The sequence below is a fragment of the Bombus huntii genome, chromosome 4, assembly GCF_024542735.1.
Source record: "Bombus huntii isolate Logan2020A chromosome 4, iyBomHunt1.1, whole genome shotgun sequence".
Taxonomy (NCBI): domain Eukaryota; kingdom Metazoa; phylum Arthropoda; class Insecta; order Hymenoptera; family Apidae; genus Bombus; species Bombus huntii.
Genome location: NC_066241.1, coordinates 10,920,845 through 10,935,671, shown reverse-complemented (window position 1 = coordinate 10,935,671; position 14,827 = coordinate 10,920,845). Strand labels below are relative to the sequence as shown.

Genomic DNA, 14,827 nt, shown 5'->3' with positions numbered 1-14,827 from the left:
TACATTGCCAGTATATTCTACAGCTCACAGTATAAACATTTTCTTATTAACGCAAGATTAGCAGCGACAAAAAGTTAAGTTTATTACCCTTTGAAGCTTTCGTTTATTACTCTTTCAAGTTGACGTCGTAGAAATATTACGATACCGATCTGACTACTATTACTGCTAGATGTAAATATTCCTGATCTATTTGTACCGTAGTACTTTGTACCGTAGTAACGCGTTCCGTTCGTTTCGTATGTCATTTCCTTGTGATAACACTTTAACAATGCTTTCAATAACATGCATATGTTTATATGACATTTTTTTCTTATCTTGACAACATTTGGTTGGAAAGAACACCCGGTATTAGTAACAATATTTCTTCGATTCAGCGTTGGTTCGTACTATCCTTCTGCGATTAAATATTCTAAATAGTAAATTCTTAATTTCCTTTTCAAAACCTGTCTCTTTTGATAAATCTTAATCTGTTGCTATTTTATTAAAAATATTTAATATATATATATATTAATCTAGATATTGCTATCTCTATAAATTGAAATACTTCTTGACCTCTTGGAGCTTCTCAAGTTTCATTTCGATAATCTTAATTTTCAAAAGTATCGAAAATTAACATCTATTTATATAATTCTGTTTCCACGAAGCCTTGACTTCCTTTCAAAGTTCAGTGGATTCAATGTTCGATTAATTCTCTCACTAGACATACGGTACGTGCTAATTTTATGAACGGACCGTCAGATCTGCGAAATAATTTCTCCGTCGAGAATTTCCTGAAACAAAATAACAAACAAGGGGAAGGATCGAACGAAAAAAAAGAAAAGGAAAGAATCGGCCATGAACACGATATAGTAGCGAGAAATTGTTTTGGCGCGATCGCGGGTTGGTTCTCTCCCGCAGTATTCGCGCGTTCGTTTCGTTTCCTTGCCACTAACTGAAGCGAATACACACGAAGCAAGGTAGGAGATCCAGTTATACGCGGGCTGTGTTAAAGATACGCTCTGTAAGCAGAAACATAATCGCAAAGAGGCGAGGTATTACTGTTACAAAAGTTAAGGTCGCTATAAAACACGGCAGAACGAACGTTACGTAACATCGTATTTAGAAACTGGAAACCTCGTAGATTTTCAAAAGAACACCATCGTCTTATCGTTATTTCTATTAGAAAAAAATTATATCACCTTTAAAAAAAGAAAAAAGATTCGCAGATTACTTTCATGACAAATGTCGTATCCGATATTTTGTGAAATTAATGAAATTGATCACTTATAAGATTCTTTATAATTTGTGAGATGAACGAATATAAGATATTCTACGTTTGAAGCAACACAAAAATTAAAAGATTGTACTCTACGATATTATTCAAAAATTCGCCGTACCTTATAACTTTTAAACAGCTTCTTTATACGTACACAAATGCTTACTAAAGATATTCTCTTTGCGTATAAACCAACCATTAAGAAAGTCTTATTTATCTAGAAACAAAAGACCAGAATTTTTTTCTAAACCTTCCAACACCGCGATGACTTTCAAAAGAATCTAAATAAGAGTCAATTATACCGCAACGTCACCCTGTGAAAATATTCGCAAAGAAAGTTCACAGTTTCGATCCATTAGCAATATAAACCCATTAAAAAATTAGTAACGCACACGATGTTAAATCTGTTGATATTTTTCCTTTCGCGGTGCAAACTGCGCCTTGGTATCTCGGGTTACCTCTGAATTAGCTTGCTATATCGTAATAACGATCTCGTTAGAGCTCGTCTCCTCCGTTTACTACATGTTCAACCCTCCCTATATTAAATTCGAATACGATATTAGCCTGTGCACGTGCACTTTTCCAAGCGTTTCGTGCGCATTTTTCTCCTTTTTCCTTTCTTTTCCTTTTTCATTACATGCAACGAAGAAACGTAGATTAAACCCTTCGTAGATTAGACTTCGACATTAGACTTTGCACGTGAATTTTCCAACCGTTTCACGGGTGTATTTCTCTCTTTTCTCTTCTTATTACTTGTTCTTTTTCAACGCAAAAAATGACAAAACGATAAAATTGCAGATGTCTTGGCAAAAGGTTTACCTCGCTGTTGGACTGTTCGGTGTTCTGTTGTTGCTGACGAATGCAGACAACAGCGTGCACATTCTGTCAAAGTATCAGCAATTAGTCACCTCGACCGCTCTGAACTGGCTTCCCCGTGCTTACTACGATTCATCCAAGGAAATAGTCATCGGCGGTTTTGCGATCGAAGAATCGGAAGGTACGTGCAACCAGACGAGAGAACTTAACAAAATATGGTCCTTTCTCTGGCAAGGTCGACCAGAAATTTTACGTTCAACGAAACTTTAATTTTATTCCCCGATCATCCTCATCGCTTTCTCTTTTTTAATTTAGTCTCGCTATGCCACGCGTAAGAAATACTTAAACGCACAGGACAGAAATTGATTTTTGAACCTTTTTCTTCACCAGAAAGAAACCAAGTTAATGAGATGCATGATTTAGTCAACAACTTCTTTAAAACTAACTTTCGTCAGTTTATTTGATACGATAAATGATATAAAGTAAATTTCAAGACTTCTAACACACTTGTCTCTCTATTCGTCCCTTTTGCTTTTCTTTGACTGTCGATGAAAATACTTTTATGCCTATTTCGAATTACATTACTTCAATTACAACATACCACCGCGTACGTACAAAATGTTACAATGTTAAATTCTTGTGTTAATTTGAAACGAACTGAGACGATTTTAATTGTTATGCATGATGCAATAAGACGCAACGTGTGTTAACTTTTATCCAGTCTTTTCAGATCATTCCTCCTCAATTAAGTACTAAGAATGAAATGACTAACGTATCGATCACCATGATTCCACCCAAATTAATTTGAAAAGCGAATATTTACAACTTACGTCGCATCTTCTTTTTTAATTGAGCGGTCTCTCCTCAGAAAACGTCTAAGCAAACATAAAACACCATCTAGCTTAATCATCCCCAGGCATCTAATGAGGCTATTGTACACCAGAGCAACGCATCACTCATACTCGGAAACCGAGGCCAGTTACATTCTCGTGTTAATTTCCCGTCGCCGCTAATTGTCGCTAAGCATCGTCTCGACATCATCTTCAAAAGGCTCATGAATGAACTTTTCTCGCCTACGTACCTGGTGCAGACGGTTTATCCCTTAACAATACAAATATACAATTGTCTGCACTTACATTTTCATCTTCTCGTCTACCCTGACTAGTCTGGCCTACCCTCTACTACCCTCTGTCTGCTTATTCGCGATAAGAATATAGTGGCTCATGAAAGTACTTGACACTCATCATAGACAGTTTTTATGTATACATAATACAGCATATATTATGAAGCATTTTGAAATACCATTAGCACTGTAATTATGGTTTAAATAATCCATAAATAAGTTTTCGTTTTTTTTTAACACGTTACTTACATCTATATTGCAATGTTTCCAATATAATTTTTGCAGCTTGTATACTAAGTTTTATATAGAAATATAAAATATTTTAAATTAGGAAAAGGTATTTTTTTGAAAGTGATTATTAGTAATATTTAATAAATAATAATATAAGTAATAAAATATTTTTTACACGAAGATACTATAAATTGTTTATTAAATGCATTGCTCTCTCCGGATCTTTTTCGTTGTACTGATTTAAAAAACAAGACTAAAGCCAGTAATCAAAATTAAGAAAAGTACCTAAACCGCGTAATTGGTCGTATGAGCACGTTCGTCCCTTTAAATATATGTTCCAAAAACAGGTTCTTACGAGTGTCGGGATACTTTCGTCAGCTACTGTACCATACCGTAGATGTATTCTATATTCATTATGTTCATTATTTTTTTTTATGTTCATTTTTTTCTCACAGACAACTCGTTCAACAATCAAGCGGAGAAATCGGAGAGAAGAAGGCCCCTGTACGTATGCAGAGTACTGCACACGGCCGTCTGGGTGGCTGGCAGTCAGAAGGGTGACGAGCAACGATGCACAGTGACGATTCACGGTAACGTGCAGTCGTACGACAAATACGACCTGTTAGAAAATGTGGACAGTGCAGCCCGCGTCAACTGGGAGCACTGGGACAAATACAAGAACACGCCGGTTGGTGCCGTGGCCATGGAGAAGATGTTCATTGCGCGTCATCCCGCGAAAACTGACAAAAATGCCTCATCGCCGAGATACACCCATTATATCGGCACCTTGAATAAACGTATTCTTGGGAGTATCAGCTACGTCAAAGACGTAAGTAATTGCTCCGCGATTTACACTGAAAGAGCGGGGTGGGATCTACAGGGTGTTAATTCTCTCCCTTGGATTTAGTAAGAGCGACGCTTACTAAAGAGCGTAACGCTTGTAAGCTGGATTGCAAGGTGGTTGGTTAATGCAGGGTGGGAGATTAAACCGACGGGAAGAAGGAGGAAGCGAAGGGTGCTCCTTCAACTGTGAGGTTGCGGTTGACAGGCGGTTGGGGGTGGTCTTTTTCTGTTGAAATGACGGATGATGGGGAAGACGAGTTTTAGGATTTGCGGTGAATTAATCTTCTCATATACGTATGTATGTATATCTCGTGTATTTATGTGGGAACGGTTTTTCATCGTATGTTAAAATACAACGTGAACTTGTCAATTTCTAGATGGTATGATTCTTTAATATTATATTAATGGTACCGTGGGTGAATATTTGAAAATAATATAATTATGTTTTTAAATTGTATAATTGGAATTGAAAATAAAATACGTAAGATTGAAAGTACTTGAGAAGAATATAGGGAATATAATTCTTGCGAATATTGGAAGCTAATATGAGAATTATAATTGACGTAGTTATTCAAAGCACATATTTGTTGATAGAAATTTATTAAATACAGGAAAATCGAGTCACGATCACACAAGGATATAAAAATAAAACCGAACTTTCGAGTAGAGTCTTTAATTTAAATCTTTCTCAAGCGAATGTTCGCCCCTGGTACCGATTAATAGTTAAGAATCAATATTGTATTAACGCGATATTCCATTTGCAATTTCTTTCAGTCAATTTATAGTACTGCATTATGCTTTTTGATATTATGGACGTGAGAAGGAACCCCAAGGATTTTTTTTCAATTTAATGATCAAATAATCCATATAATTCACACATAAAAATTTTTAAAAGTTATGCACGAAGGGATTAATGCGGATGTTGGAGAAAGTAGTCGATGAAATTTTAATCGGAGTTTGCGTGATTGGACGATGAATGGAATGATTTCGTTCATCGACTATTTAATTAATTGGTACATTCTTTAGATAAGGAGAACTCTATTTTGCCAGTAGTTGATCTTAGATTAACTACGCGTAACTTGGAATGAGTATTTCTTTTTCGAAATATGAACCAAGTGTATCTCAAATATTGAAATTTATTATTTTCAGAATTCTTCGCATAACGTTGTGGAAGGTATTATTTCTTTGAAATAGAAGTTAAGCTAGTTTCAATATTTGAACAAATCGATCGTTGATTTATATTTTATTCTATCTTGCAGAAAATAAATACGATTTCAGAGCAGCAGTAACTAGTAGCAATATTCTTATTCCTTCTAACAAGAACTCGAATATGTTCTCAGAATTAAAACCGACCAAATATTGGATTTTATTTTAATCCATGTTTCAATTAATACTTTTAAAGTATCTTAGGAAACCAATAACCCGCTGCGCTTTTATCTTTCTTGACAGGGTCACGGTACTATTAATAAAACATTATGACCTTTTTCCATTAGGATGGTACCGAAGAAACCGCGAAGGATGGCGATGTCCTAGTCGAGACGGAACCGACCTCCTACGATTTGGAAAACGTTAAATTGAATTGGCCTAAAATGCGAGTGGTTAATCGTACATCCCTTGAACTTGACAACGCGACTATCGTTAATGATGGAACGGAAAATGCGACAATAGCGAAAGCTTTTGGTTACAAGTACAAATATTCCATTTACTGGGGTCAAGGCCATGCCATACTAAAAGGCTTAAACACATCAATTAAATTGACGAACGGTACGGCTTTGTCGAATATAATGTGGGGCACAAAGGAAACTAGCAATAATACCGACATATACACGTAAGCATATTTTCCATATAGTTTGAAATCAGTTAACGCATAGTGTGTGGAAAGTCAGATGTATTAAATTTTTATAGGATTTATAATTCATATTTCGAACAATATCCGATCATTTATTATCAGAAAAAATATCTTACTGACATAATTTATCGTTATTTTGCTTATCGATTGAATGGCATTAATTGATACTTGAAAATTTCTGAAAAATGTTGAAAAGATAATTCCATTTATAGTAGATTTTTATGTTTTAAGTCGTTATCTTTATTTTGTCGCAGTAAAATTATTATATAAATCTATATAAATATGTATATACAGAGAAAGCTAATTGTAGCGATATTATATGGAATATGAAAAAACGCTGTATCTTTTTTCTAAATTTTTCATCTTTTCTTTTCAACAACATTTACAGTTGCAATCTGTCTAAGTAAAAGAGAAATGGAGAGAGTATGATATATTAATGTATCAAATATTACAATACACTAAACAAAATTGTTAAATTATTTTTTATATTGCACAGAAATGAGATATTAAGCAGTACATATAAAATATAATATCCAATCCAACAATATGTTATAACTATGTTATAACATTTGAAATAATCTTACAATCGTTGTGTCCAAGTCTCCAATAATACTAATACGCTACTTTTTTAAAACAGGGTAAAAATTAATCTCCTGCCCGGTACAGGAATAAACGTGAGTCTGGTAGCGAACTACACCTCCATGGAGGTACCCTATTCCGGAAAATTAATTTCCCATTACGAGGATGGAGAGACGAGGTCTCGCCAGATAAGCGGCATTCGCGCCGAAGAGAGCATGTTCGATGTAAAACCCATATTCGGACCCATTTACTTCCTTGCCAATTATAGTCTAGTTCCTACCACCACCATACCACCTACCACGGAACCGAGCACCACCGCAACCCCGCAGAACGTAAGCAACGACGTTCGACAGGACTACGGTACGGAAGAGAGCGAGCATCATGACGAGAACATGATCATACCACGGAAGAAATCGGATCTGTCTAACATGCAGAGCGATGACGGTGGACCGTTGTCGCTGAAGAACAAGGTAGAGGTGACGTACTCCGGAGCGTCGTCTCTTCTTAGATTAAACGTAGGATTGCCTTTATTAATTTCGTTACTGACGGTGGTCAATAAAATTACGTGAAAAGATCGATGATTCCGAGAGTATCCTAAGCCCTAAGTTGCAATAGTAATATATTCGTAGAGGAAAAAAAATAATGTCCAGAGATTATCACAAAACGCAGACTAAAAAAAAAATCGTAAAAAAAAGACAAAATGGAAATAGCGAAAAAAAGGTAAAAAAAAAATAGATGAATTGAATACAAATACACACAAGATGTTGCTGTAATTTCGTACATATAGCAGAGTATGTAACGAAATAAAAAAAGCTACCTTGATTATAAATCGCTGATCAAGTCAGACCGCGATGTCAACGCTGACATAATGCTTGCCTTTCGAAGATGAATAAAAAAAATACTTCATATTTAATATATATATATATATATATACATAAAAAATATATATATATACACGTTTAGGATAGCAAATGAAAGGGATACCTTAAGCGATGAGCTAGTCTCACGACGAATGTTAAGTAAGTACAAGCGATCGCCAGCCAACATATGGACATGTTAACAACAGCCTGTGGATCGTTAACATTTACCTCTATATTGTTGAATTAATTGATGAATGTGTAAACTAACGACATTCCGTCTTTAAACTAATCTTCGCTGTGAATCGATTTTCCAGCTAAACTATTTTATGCCTTCGCAAAAGTGCACGTTCTAGGATCTTCTTCTAGAAAAGTCTTTGAAAACAAGCTTTGAATGGGAAAATAGAGAGTAAACACATGAGATACAGAAAGGATGATACCCTTTTCTTTGAGAATCGTGTTCAAAGAGAGTTTAGAATTACTGCAGGTATTATTCTCGGGCAACTATATATACATATATATATAAATATATGTATAGTTTCTGAAAAATTGGGATAAATAACGACGAGTAAACGAGTGGGAAATTGAAGGTAAAAATGATGAAGAAAAAAATGATTACGGAGGGACAAAGATTCGCGAGTTAACGCAATTACGATATATATTTTTGAGATTGCAGTATAATTTTAGACAATTGTAAGATTTATAAAGGTGTAGCGAGTAAGAATATGTAGAGTACAGGTGGATGGGTACCTGTATTTTTTCAACGATGTTTCAATATCATTTGTCTGACTGATGTAAAGCTTCGAGGAGCCCTTAGATAAAATGAAATAGTAGGAGGATTGCTACATAATAAAAATATTGAAAGAAGTGCACGTTATTTGAGAATGGGTATAGTAGGTTAGTAGGTTTCAATTATTATATTATTGAAGGTAATTTGTTTCCAATTCTGTAAAAATAATACAATATTTTGTGTACCCATCTGTCTCATGTAAAGTGATAGGGCTTGCAGATTCCTAGAAAATAATTATTAATGGAAATTGTAATAACAAAGGAATGCAGTATTTTAATTTGTATAGATACGTTAATAATTTGTAAGGTACATTTGTTTAATAAGCGAGACGAGAAATATGGACTTATAACGTAATAACTACGTTTAATTTTAAACGTCTTTATGTTGAAAATTGAGGAAAAATAATTATATATGCCGTTCGTTCTCTTTTTTTCTTTCGACGATATTTTCTTGATACATTTGTATATGTATATAACGTAATTTCTATACTCTCATTAGGTATAACTGTTACGAACTTATTTAATCATTTATCATTTTTTCTAACAGTGGTAAATAACATCGTACGAATTATCCATATTTTATTACATTATAGCACTAACGGAAAAAATGTAAGAAGGAAACATTCATTTCGAACACGAACACATTGTCCATGAGTTTATAATAACATTAACCGAAGTAAGCCTAATCACAATATTGTGATATTCAGTAAAAATTTTATGTAGATGTAAACGAATGTGACATATTCTGTTAAATAATTTGTTAATTATTATAGAAAGCAATAATTTGTTGCGAGATTGGGACATGTGAATTTTAGAATGTTGCGTGTTTAAATGAAGCAGAAGAAAAAAAAAGTAGGTAGAAAGTAATGCAAGATAATGATATCTAATACTGTCAGCAATATTTTCTCATTGTGAATAAAGTGATGCGATGGACGTGGCCCAAAGTAAATGGATAGTATGTTTTCAAGATAAAAATTGATGAAAGATACAAATGATAATAGGGATATCTCTATATTTGGAAGAAAAGAAATTACCGCTTATTTTTTAGTTGCTTCTTCATATTTCTGTACGCCTTTGAGAAAATGTTAATAAAAACTCCAATGTAAAAATGACTGCATTTAGCAATACCCAGGACAACCCAGTTTTTTAGAAATATGTGCATTGCACCGATACATTATTTATAAATTATTATGATATAAATTATTATGTAAAAACAAATGTAGTTTCTTTCCCCCTTATTCTCCTTCTCTATGCATAAGCGCACACATGTGAAAAATATTTCGTGTGCTACAAAATGTATCTACATTGTCTTATTACTACATTATTCTTTTCTTTAACGATATTACCTTACTGTACACCCCCACCCCTGTGTATAATAAAAATTCTCATTAAAGTTAAAAACTATTTAAATATCTGATTGTTTTCCACTATTTCATTTTCTAATTCCGATAAGGAAGTATAAATAGATCGATAATGTTGATATAATTTTATCTTCAAATTTTATAATCACAAAAATATTATTAAAATATTCCAGAATCTTTTAGAAATTATATAAGGTATAGTAAATATAAAGGCACATTTAAGGTATTGCACAACTACATTGAAAACTATGAGAGCCATGTATGAAAAACACTTACCAAGAACCCCATACTGTTGTGGAGTAAGTCTTACATCAGCATCTGGACCTCCTGGAACAGAAGATATAAGTGATACTCGATCACTTATATGACTTTTGCTGCTAGCTTCACTTTTTCTTGCCCATGATGCTTGCGATAATACATCTACAAATAAGACATAAATATCATAAGATTTTGTTATAGCATTAATAAAGTTTACATTATATGTTTATCATAATTTCTTTAATATCTACTCATAAAATTATATGCTATTGTAATAAATTACCAAAATTAGAGCTCTTTGCAGCAGTAAATCTTTGTTTTAGCTCCCTTAGGGTTCTTCTTGAAGGACGAGGACGTCTTCTACGTCTCTTTAAAAACTGTGCTAGTCCTCCTAATAGTAATGATCCTCCAGTAAGACAAATAATAAAAATCTACAAGAAAAAAAGGAAAATATCAGAATAAAATTGACTACTCCATTATAAACTAATATCATACAAATTTTGTATACAAATATTTATCATATTACTAAGAGTAATAAAATAATTAAAAAAGTATAAAATATCATTCCGTAAATATTATATAATATAGAAATTATAGAATGTAAATATATTTATTCTAACCTCAAAAAGAGATACTTGCTTTTTGAGTTCTAGATAAATTTATTGATGGCAGTGAAATTACATAACGTTTACACAATGCACCTAAAAACTGGTGCGCGTTAAAAATGGACATTGCAAGTATCTTTGTTATAAACAATATAAATGGATATTTTCACACGGCTTAAACCAACAGATAAACATTAGATTCGAGAGAAACACTGCATTGAAGAACATTCGTTTGTGCGGTAAATATTCAAAGTATAAGCTATTACTATATTGATATAAGACGTGCAATAACGTGGGTTTAAATCTGCTCGCGCATTTATTGAATTATCGTTCGTTGTAAACACAAATTAATAAAACTAGTGTAAACACTGCAATAGCAACTTAAAACTACTAGTAATTTCGAATTTTTAAAATTGGAGGAAATCTAATTTTTGTACTTTTGTATATACGAGATAAAGTTTGTATAATAAAAAGATATTATGCGTTCGTAATTGAAAAATAAAAATTATTACGAAATTCTAGGTAATATTCTTATATTTTCTTTAATGGATTTTTTAACATTATTAAAATATCCACATTCTTTAATATGAAAAACTTTATTACTATTAATAGCTATGTTTATATACAATATGTAGAAAATAGTTCGTGCTTTTATTATTTGAATGCATTTATACACTTTTCACAATGTAAACAAAATACTGTATAAAAATAAGTTTTTCATTTCATATCATCCCAATCACAAAATTCGAAGTCTTCGTCATTTAAATCAAGTAATTCTTTAAGCTCTTCAGTTGTGGAAAATTGACTTTGTGATGTATTTTTTGTTACATTCTCGTTACTGTGTACTATTTTTTGTGAGTTATCCATAAAACTATCTAAGGTTTTTTGTTCTGAACTGAATGCTTGTACAGTGACATCAATATCTTTTAGAGAAAAATTTTGATCAAGTCCAACCTCGTTCAATACATTCATCTTTTTTTGAATTAACGGCCATAAATAATCGTCTGCTGTTTGTTTTGCAACCAAATATTGAATGATAACACTATTATCTTGACCAATTCTGTGTACCCTATCTTCAGCTTGGCACAATATCTATAATAAAACAGATTATATTAAATGAATCTAATTTTAAGTAATTATGATTTCAAAAAATAAAATAAACGATAAATACTCCAGGATTCCAAAATAGTTCTGCAAAAACTACAAGTTTCGCAGATGTTAATGTAATTCCGGCGTTTGCTGCTGTGATTGATAATACTGCTACCATGCAATCGTCACAGTTTTGAAATTGGTCGATTTGATATTTTCTGCGTTCTGGATTTGTTTTTCCATCAATTCTAATATATCTAAAACGCATAAATAAGTTTTGAATAAATAAAAATTTTATCTTTATACACTAGTGTATGCAGACAGTATAATTACTTTATATCCATAGATTCTGCAACATCACAAATAGCATCCATAACATTTTGATGATGGGCAAATATAATGAACTTTTGTTTATTCATGAACAGCTTGGAAATATAATCACTGAAATAATATTATACATATTAGACAATATTCATTACTATACTAAATAGTTTTATTATATAAAATTGTATTTGTAACTTTAGTGATTATTTACTAAATAAAAATGTTATTTATATATACCATATAGCCTTTTGTTTAGCAACACCAGATTCATTATAGTAGTGCAAAAGAGTACGATGTTTTTCTATACCATTCAGAACCTCTCGCTCTAGTTTCTTGGAAATTTCTACCATTTCTTTAGTACCAACTTTTATTAAGCCTGGATCTAGTATAATAACTTCTCTAAAATTTTTTTAGTAAAATAAACATTTATATTTATACAAATTCAAATGTATGCTTATGTACTATCCAAATAATCTGATATAAGTATACTTATTCTTCACCTTTTTTTTGCCGGTAATTGATTTAAAACATCATTTTTTAATCTTCGAATTACGCAAGTGCGTCTTAATAATAACTGCAATTCTTGCATGTTTGACGATCCACTAAAGTCCCATCCATATGAAGTTTTTTCTCCTGCACAATACCGAATTCCATATTCTTGATATCTATGTAAAAATAATACTTGTTTACTCATATATAAATTACATATAACGAACATTTTACATTACCCCATAAAATTTGGCATTATAAGATTTATTTGAGAATATAATTCCATGGGTCTTGATAAAGCAGGTGTCCCAGATAGCAAAACAACGTGACGCGCTTGCAAGACTACACATTGTGCAGCATTAAATCTCGCAGTTTTAAGACTTTTCAATGCATGAGACTCATCCTATACATAAATTTATTTATTCCTGTTATATATATATTCCTATTTATATTTAATCAATATATTGTTTTTTAACATACCAAAATAACAAAACCAAAAATTTGGCGTTCAAAAGTGTCCATCGCTCGGACTAGAAGATCATATGTTGTAATAACGATTTTACTGCTATCAATACAGTCTTTGGTATTTGCAAATTGATGAATGTAATGAGCAGGTACAGATGGCAAAAATGTATATATTGCTTCTGCCCATTGATACCTAAATTTTTCAAAATCATTTTTACTATTTGCTTTAATACAATGAAATATATCTATCTAGCATATTCTTCATTGTCAAACCTGACTGAAGCGGGTGTAACAATAAGGAGGGGCCAATTCTTTCTAAAATAATGCGCAATGCCTAGTGCTTGAATGGTCTTTCCTAAACCCATATCATCAGCAATCATACAACGACCACCTTTAGATATTCCATAGCTGAAAATAATAAATTTAATTCTATTCTATTTTAAATTTAAAAACACATGTAAATCATGTAGTTATACCAAACTCCTTCTCGTTGAAAGGGCATTAAATTCCCTACTAACTGAGGATCAATGTCTAATAGATCAATATTTTCAGTATTCATTGAGGTGTCATTTTTCCTGAAAATCTAAAAACATTTCAAATGTATATACATACACATACACACACAAAATACAATATATTATTCTTCAATATAATACCTGAAGGACTGGTTTTGGTAATCCTGTAATTTGTATATCAGATTTGAAATTAATAACCTTTTCTATTACTGTTTCATAGTCTTTTAAAAGAAAATTCCATTGTTTAGTTTTCATATCTAAAATAAAAATATGATATATAACAGGTACCGTTATTTATATATTCTATGTTTAGCAATTAAAATTTATTTATTTATGTTAAATTTAAGAATATATTACTCTTATATTACCATATGATCTGCTTGAAACTTTCTTTATTGCCTCAACAAGTGGAGGAAAATATGATGAAGTTTCTAATACAAATCTTTCGTCAGTTAACATGTAACATTTTGCTGTAATGCAAGATTTCTGACCAAAAAAATTCTTTGTTGACATAGGATTAAATCGTTCATTTTGTTTATTAAGTTTTCCACTATGCTTGAAGCAATTGTTCTCAGATTTTGCTTTATAGTCAACATATTTTGATGACGAACCATGGCCAAAAACTTTTGGGCTATTGTATGATTTATTTTCATTAGTTATGATACTACTATTAGCAGAAGTAATCCTATTTCTTGTATTTGCATTAGGGATTAATGAACTGTTTTTCAATTGAGATTCCTTTCTACGTTGTAGAGCTAACAAACGCTTTTTTTCTATTTCTTCTTGGGAATAACTCATGCTTATAATATAAACTTTATTAAAAAGCTTGTATGATAAAAAAATGTTGATTTTTGTAGTATATACAAACCTGATATATATATATATATAAACGCTTTTTCTTATAAATCGTACACATTCAATATAGTTTTAAAAATAAATGATAATACTGATAATTTCCCATTTTCTTTTATTTCACAATCTAAATTATGTTATCCTGTCATCTTATTCTGCATAATACAGCTTTCACAGTTTGTACAAGATATAATTAGATAGATAAAAAAATATTAATACGTATTTGACGTATTTGATAATTACGTAGTTAGAATTTAAGTCGATTTAAAGTTTGAACACAATTTGTTTACGTAATTTAAGGAAAAATATTTGTCAGTAGTTAACCTGAGTAAATCATCATAAGGAGCGGATATAAACAAAACCACACTCATATACCAAAAGCATAGAAGAAATTGTCCAGAAATTGAGCCGTGAAAAGTCGTCATGGAAGACGAAAAGGTTCAGTTCTGCGCATGCGTGTCATGGTATGAATGTCTCAGACAGAGACAGAGATACTCTACTCATTTCTGTCTATCTCGCAAAAAAGA

At 31.9% G+C, this 14,827-nt stretch overlaps 3 protein-coding genes across 11 annotated transcripts in view; 1 reads left to right on the top strand and 2 right to left on the bottom strand.

Moving 5' to 3' along the window:
* LOC126865103 (protein unzipped) overlaps nt 1–9,451 on the top strand; it is a 34,171-nt gene extending 24,720 nt beyond the window's left edge. For all 7 annotated transcript variants that reach the window (XM_050617245.1, XM_050617241.1, XM_050617247.1 and 4 more), the window contains 4 exons: nt 2,054–2,252; nt 3,881–4,254; nt 5,762–6,096; nt 6,755–9,451. In XM_050617245.1, the coding sequence (XP_050473202.1) occupies nt 2,054–2,252; nt 3,881–4,254; nt 5,762–6,096; nt 6,755–7,265 (1,419 nt within the window). In that variant the 3' untranslated portion in view covers nt 7,266–9,451. The remainder of the gene's footprint in view (nt 1–2,053; nt 2,253–3,880; nt 4,255–5,761; nt 6,097–6,754) is intronic.
* Nucleotides 1–11,012, bottom strand: part of LOC126865100 (mitoguardin) — a 43,188-nt gene extending 32,176 nt beyond the window's left edge. The window contains exons 1-3 of the mRNA XM_050617234.1: nt 10,601–11,012; nt 10,245–10,392; nt 9,980–10,123 (exon numbers count right to left, since the gene is read on the bottom strand). Coding sequence (XP_050473191.1) covers nt 9,980–10,123; nt 10,245–10,392; nt 10,601–10,693 — 385 coding nt within the window. The 5' untranslated portion in view covers nt 10,694–11,012. The remainder of the gene's footprint in view (nt 1–9,979; nt 10,124–10,244; nt 10,393–10,600) is intronic.
* Nucleotides 11,013–11,198: 186 nt separating this feature from the next.
* LOC126865093 (SWI/SNF-related matrix-associated actin-dependent regulator of chromatin subfamily A-like protein 1) lies at nt 11,199–14,745 on the bottom strand. 3 transcript variants are annotated; one of them, XM_050617216.1, is made up of 12 exons: nt 14,317–14,745; nt 13,817–14,247; nt 13,590–13,705; nt 13,410–13,516; nt 13,207–13,341; nt 12,949–13,126; nt 12,708–12,871; nt 12,480–12,644; nt 12,217–12,378; nt 11,989–12,096; nt 11,738–11,912; nt 11,199–11,658 (listed from the first exon to the last, which is right to left on the bottom strand). In XM_050617216.1, the coding sequence occupies exons 2-12, from the start codon at nt 14,244–14,246 to the stop codon at nt 11,284–11,286; spliced, it is 2,115 nt and encodes a 704-aa protein (XP_050473173.1). In that variant the 5' UTR covers nt 14,247; nt 14,317–14,745; the 3' UTR covers nt 11,199–11,283. The 3 variants fall into 3 exon arrangements, with proteins under 3 accessions (XP_050473173.1, XP_050473174.1, XP_050473172.1); XM_050617217.1 differs by having other exon boundaries at nt 13,817–14,079; nt 14,317–14,744; XM_050617215.1 differs by having other exon boundaries at nt 13,817–14,745.
* Between the last annotated feature and the right edge of the window lie 82 nt (nt 14,746–14,827).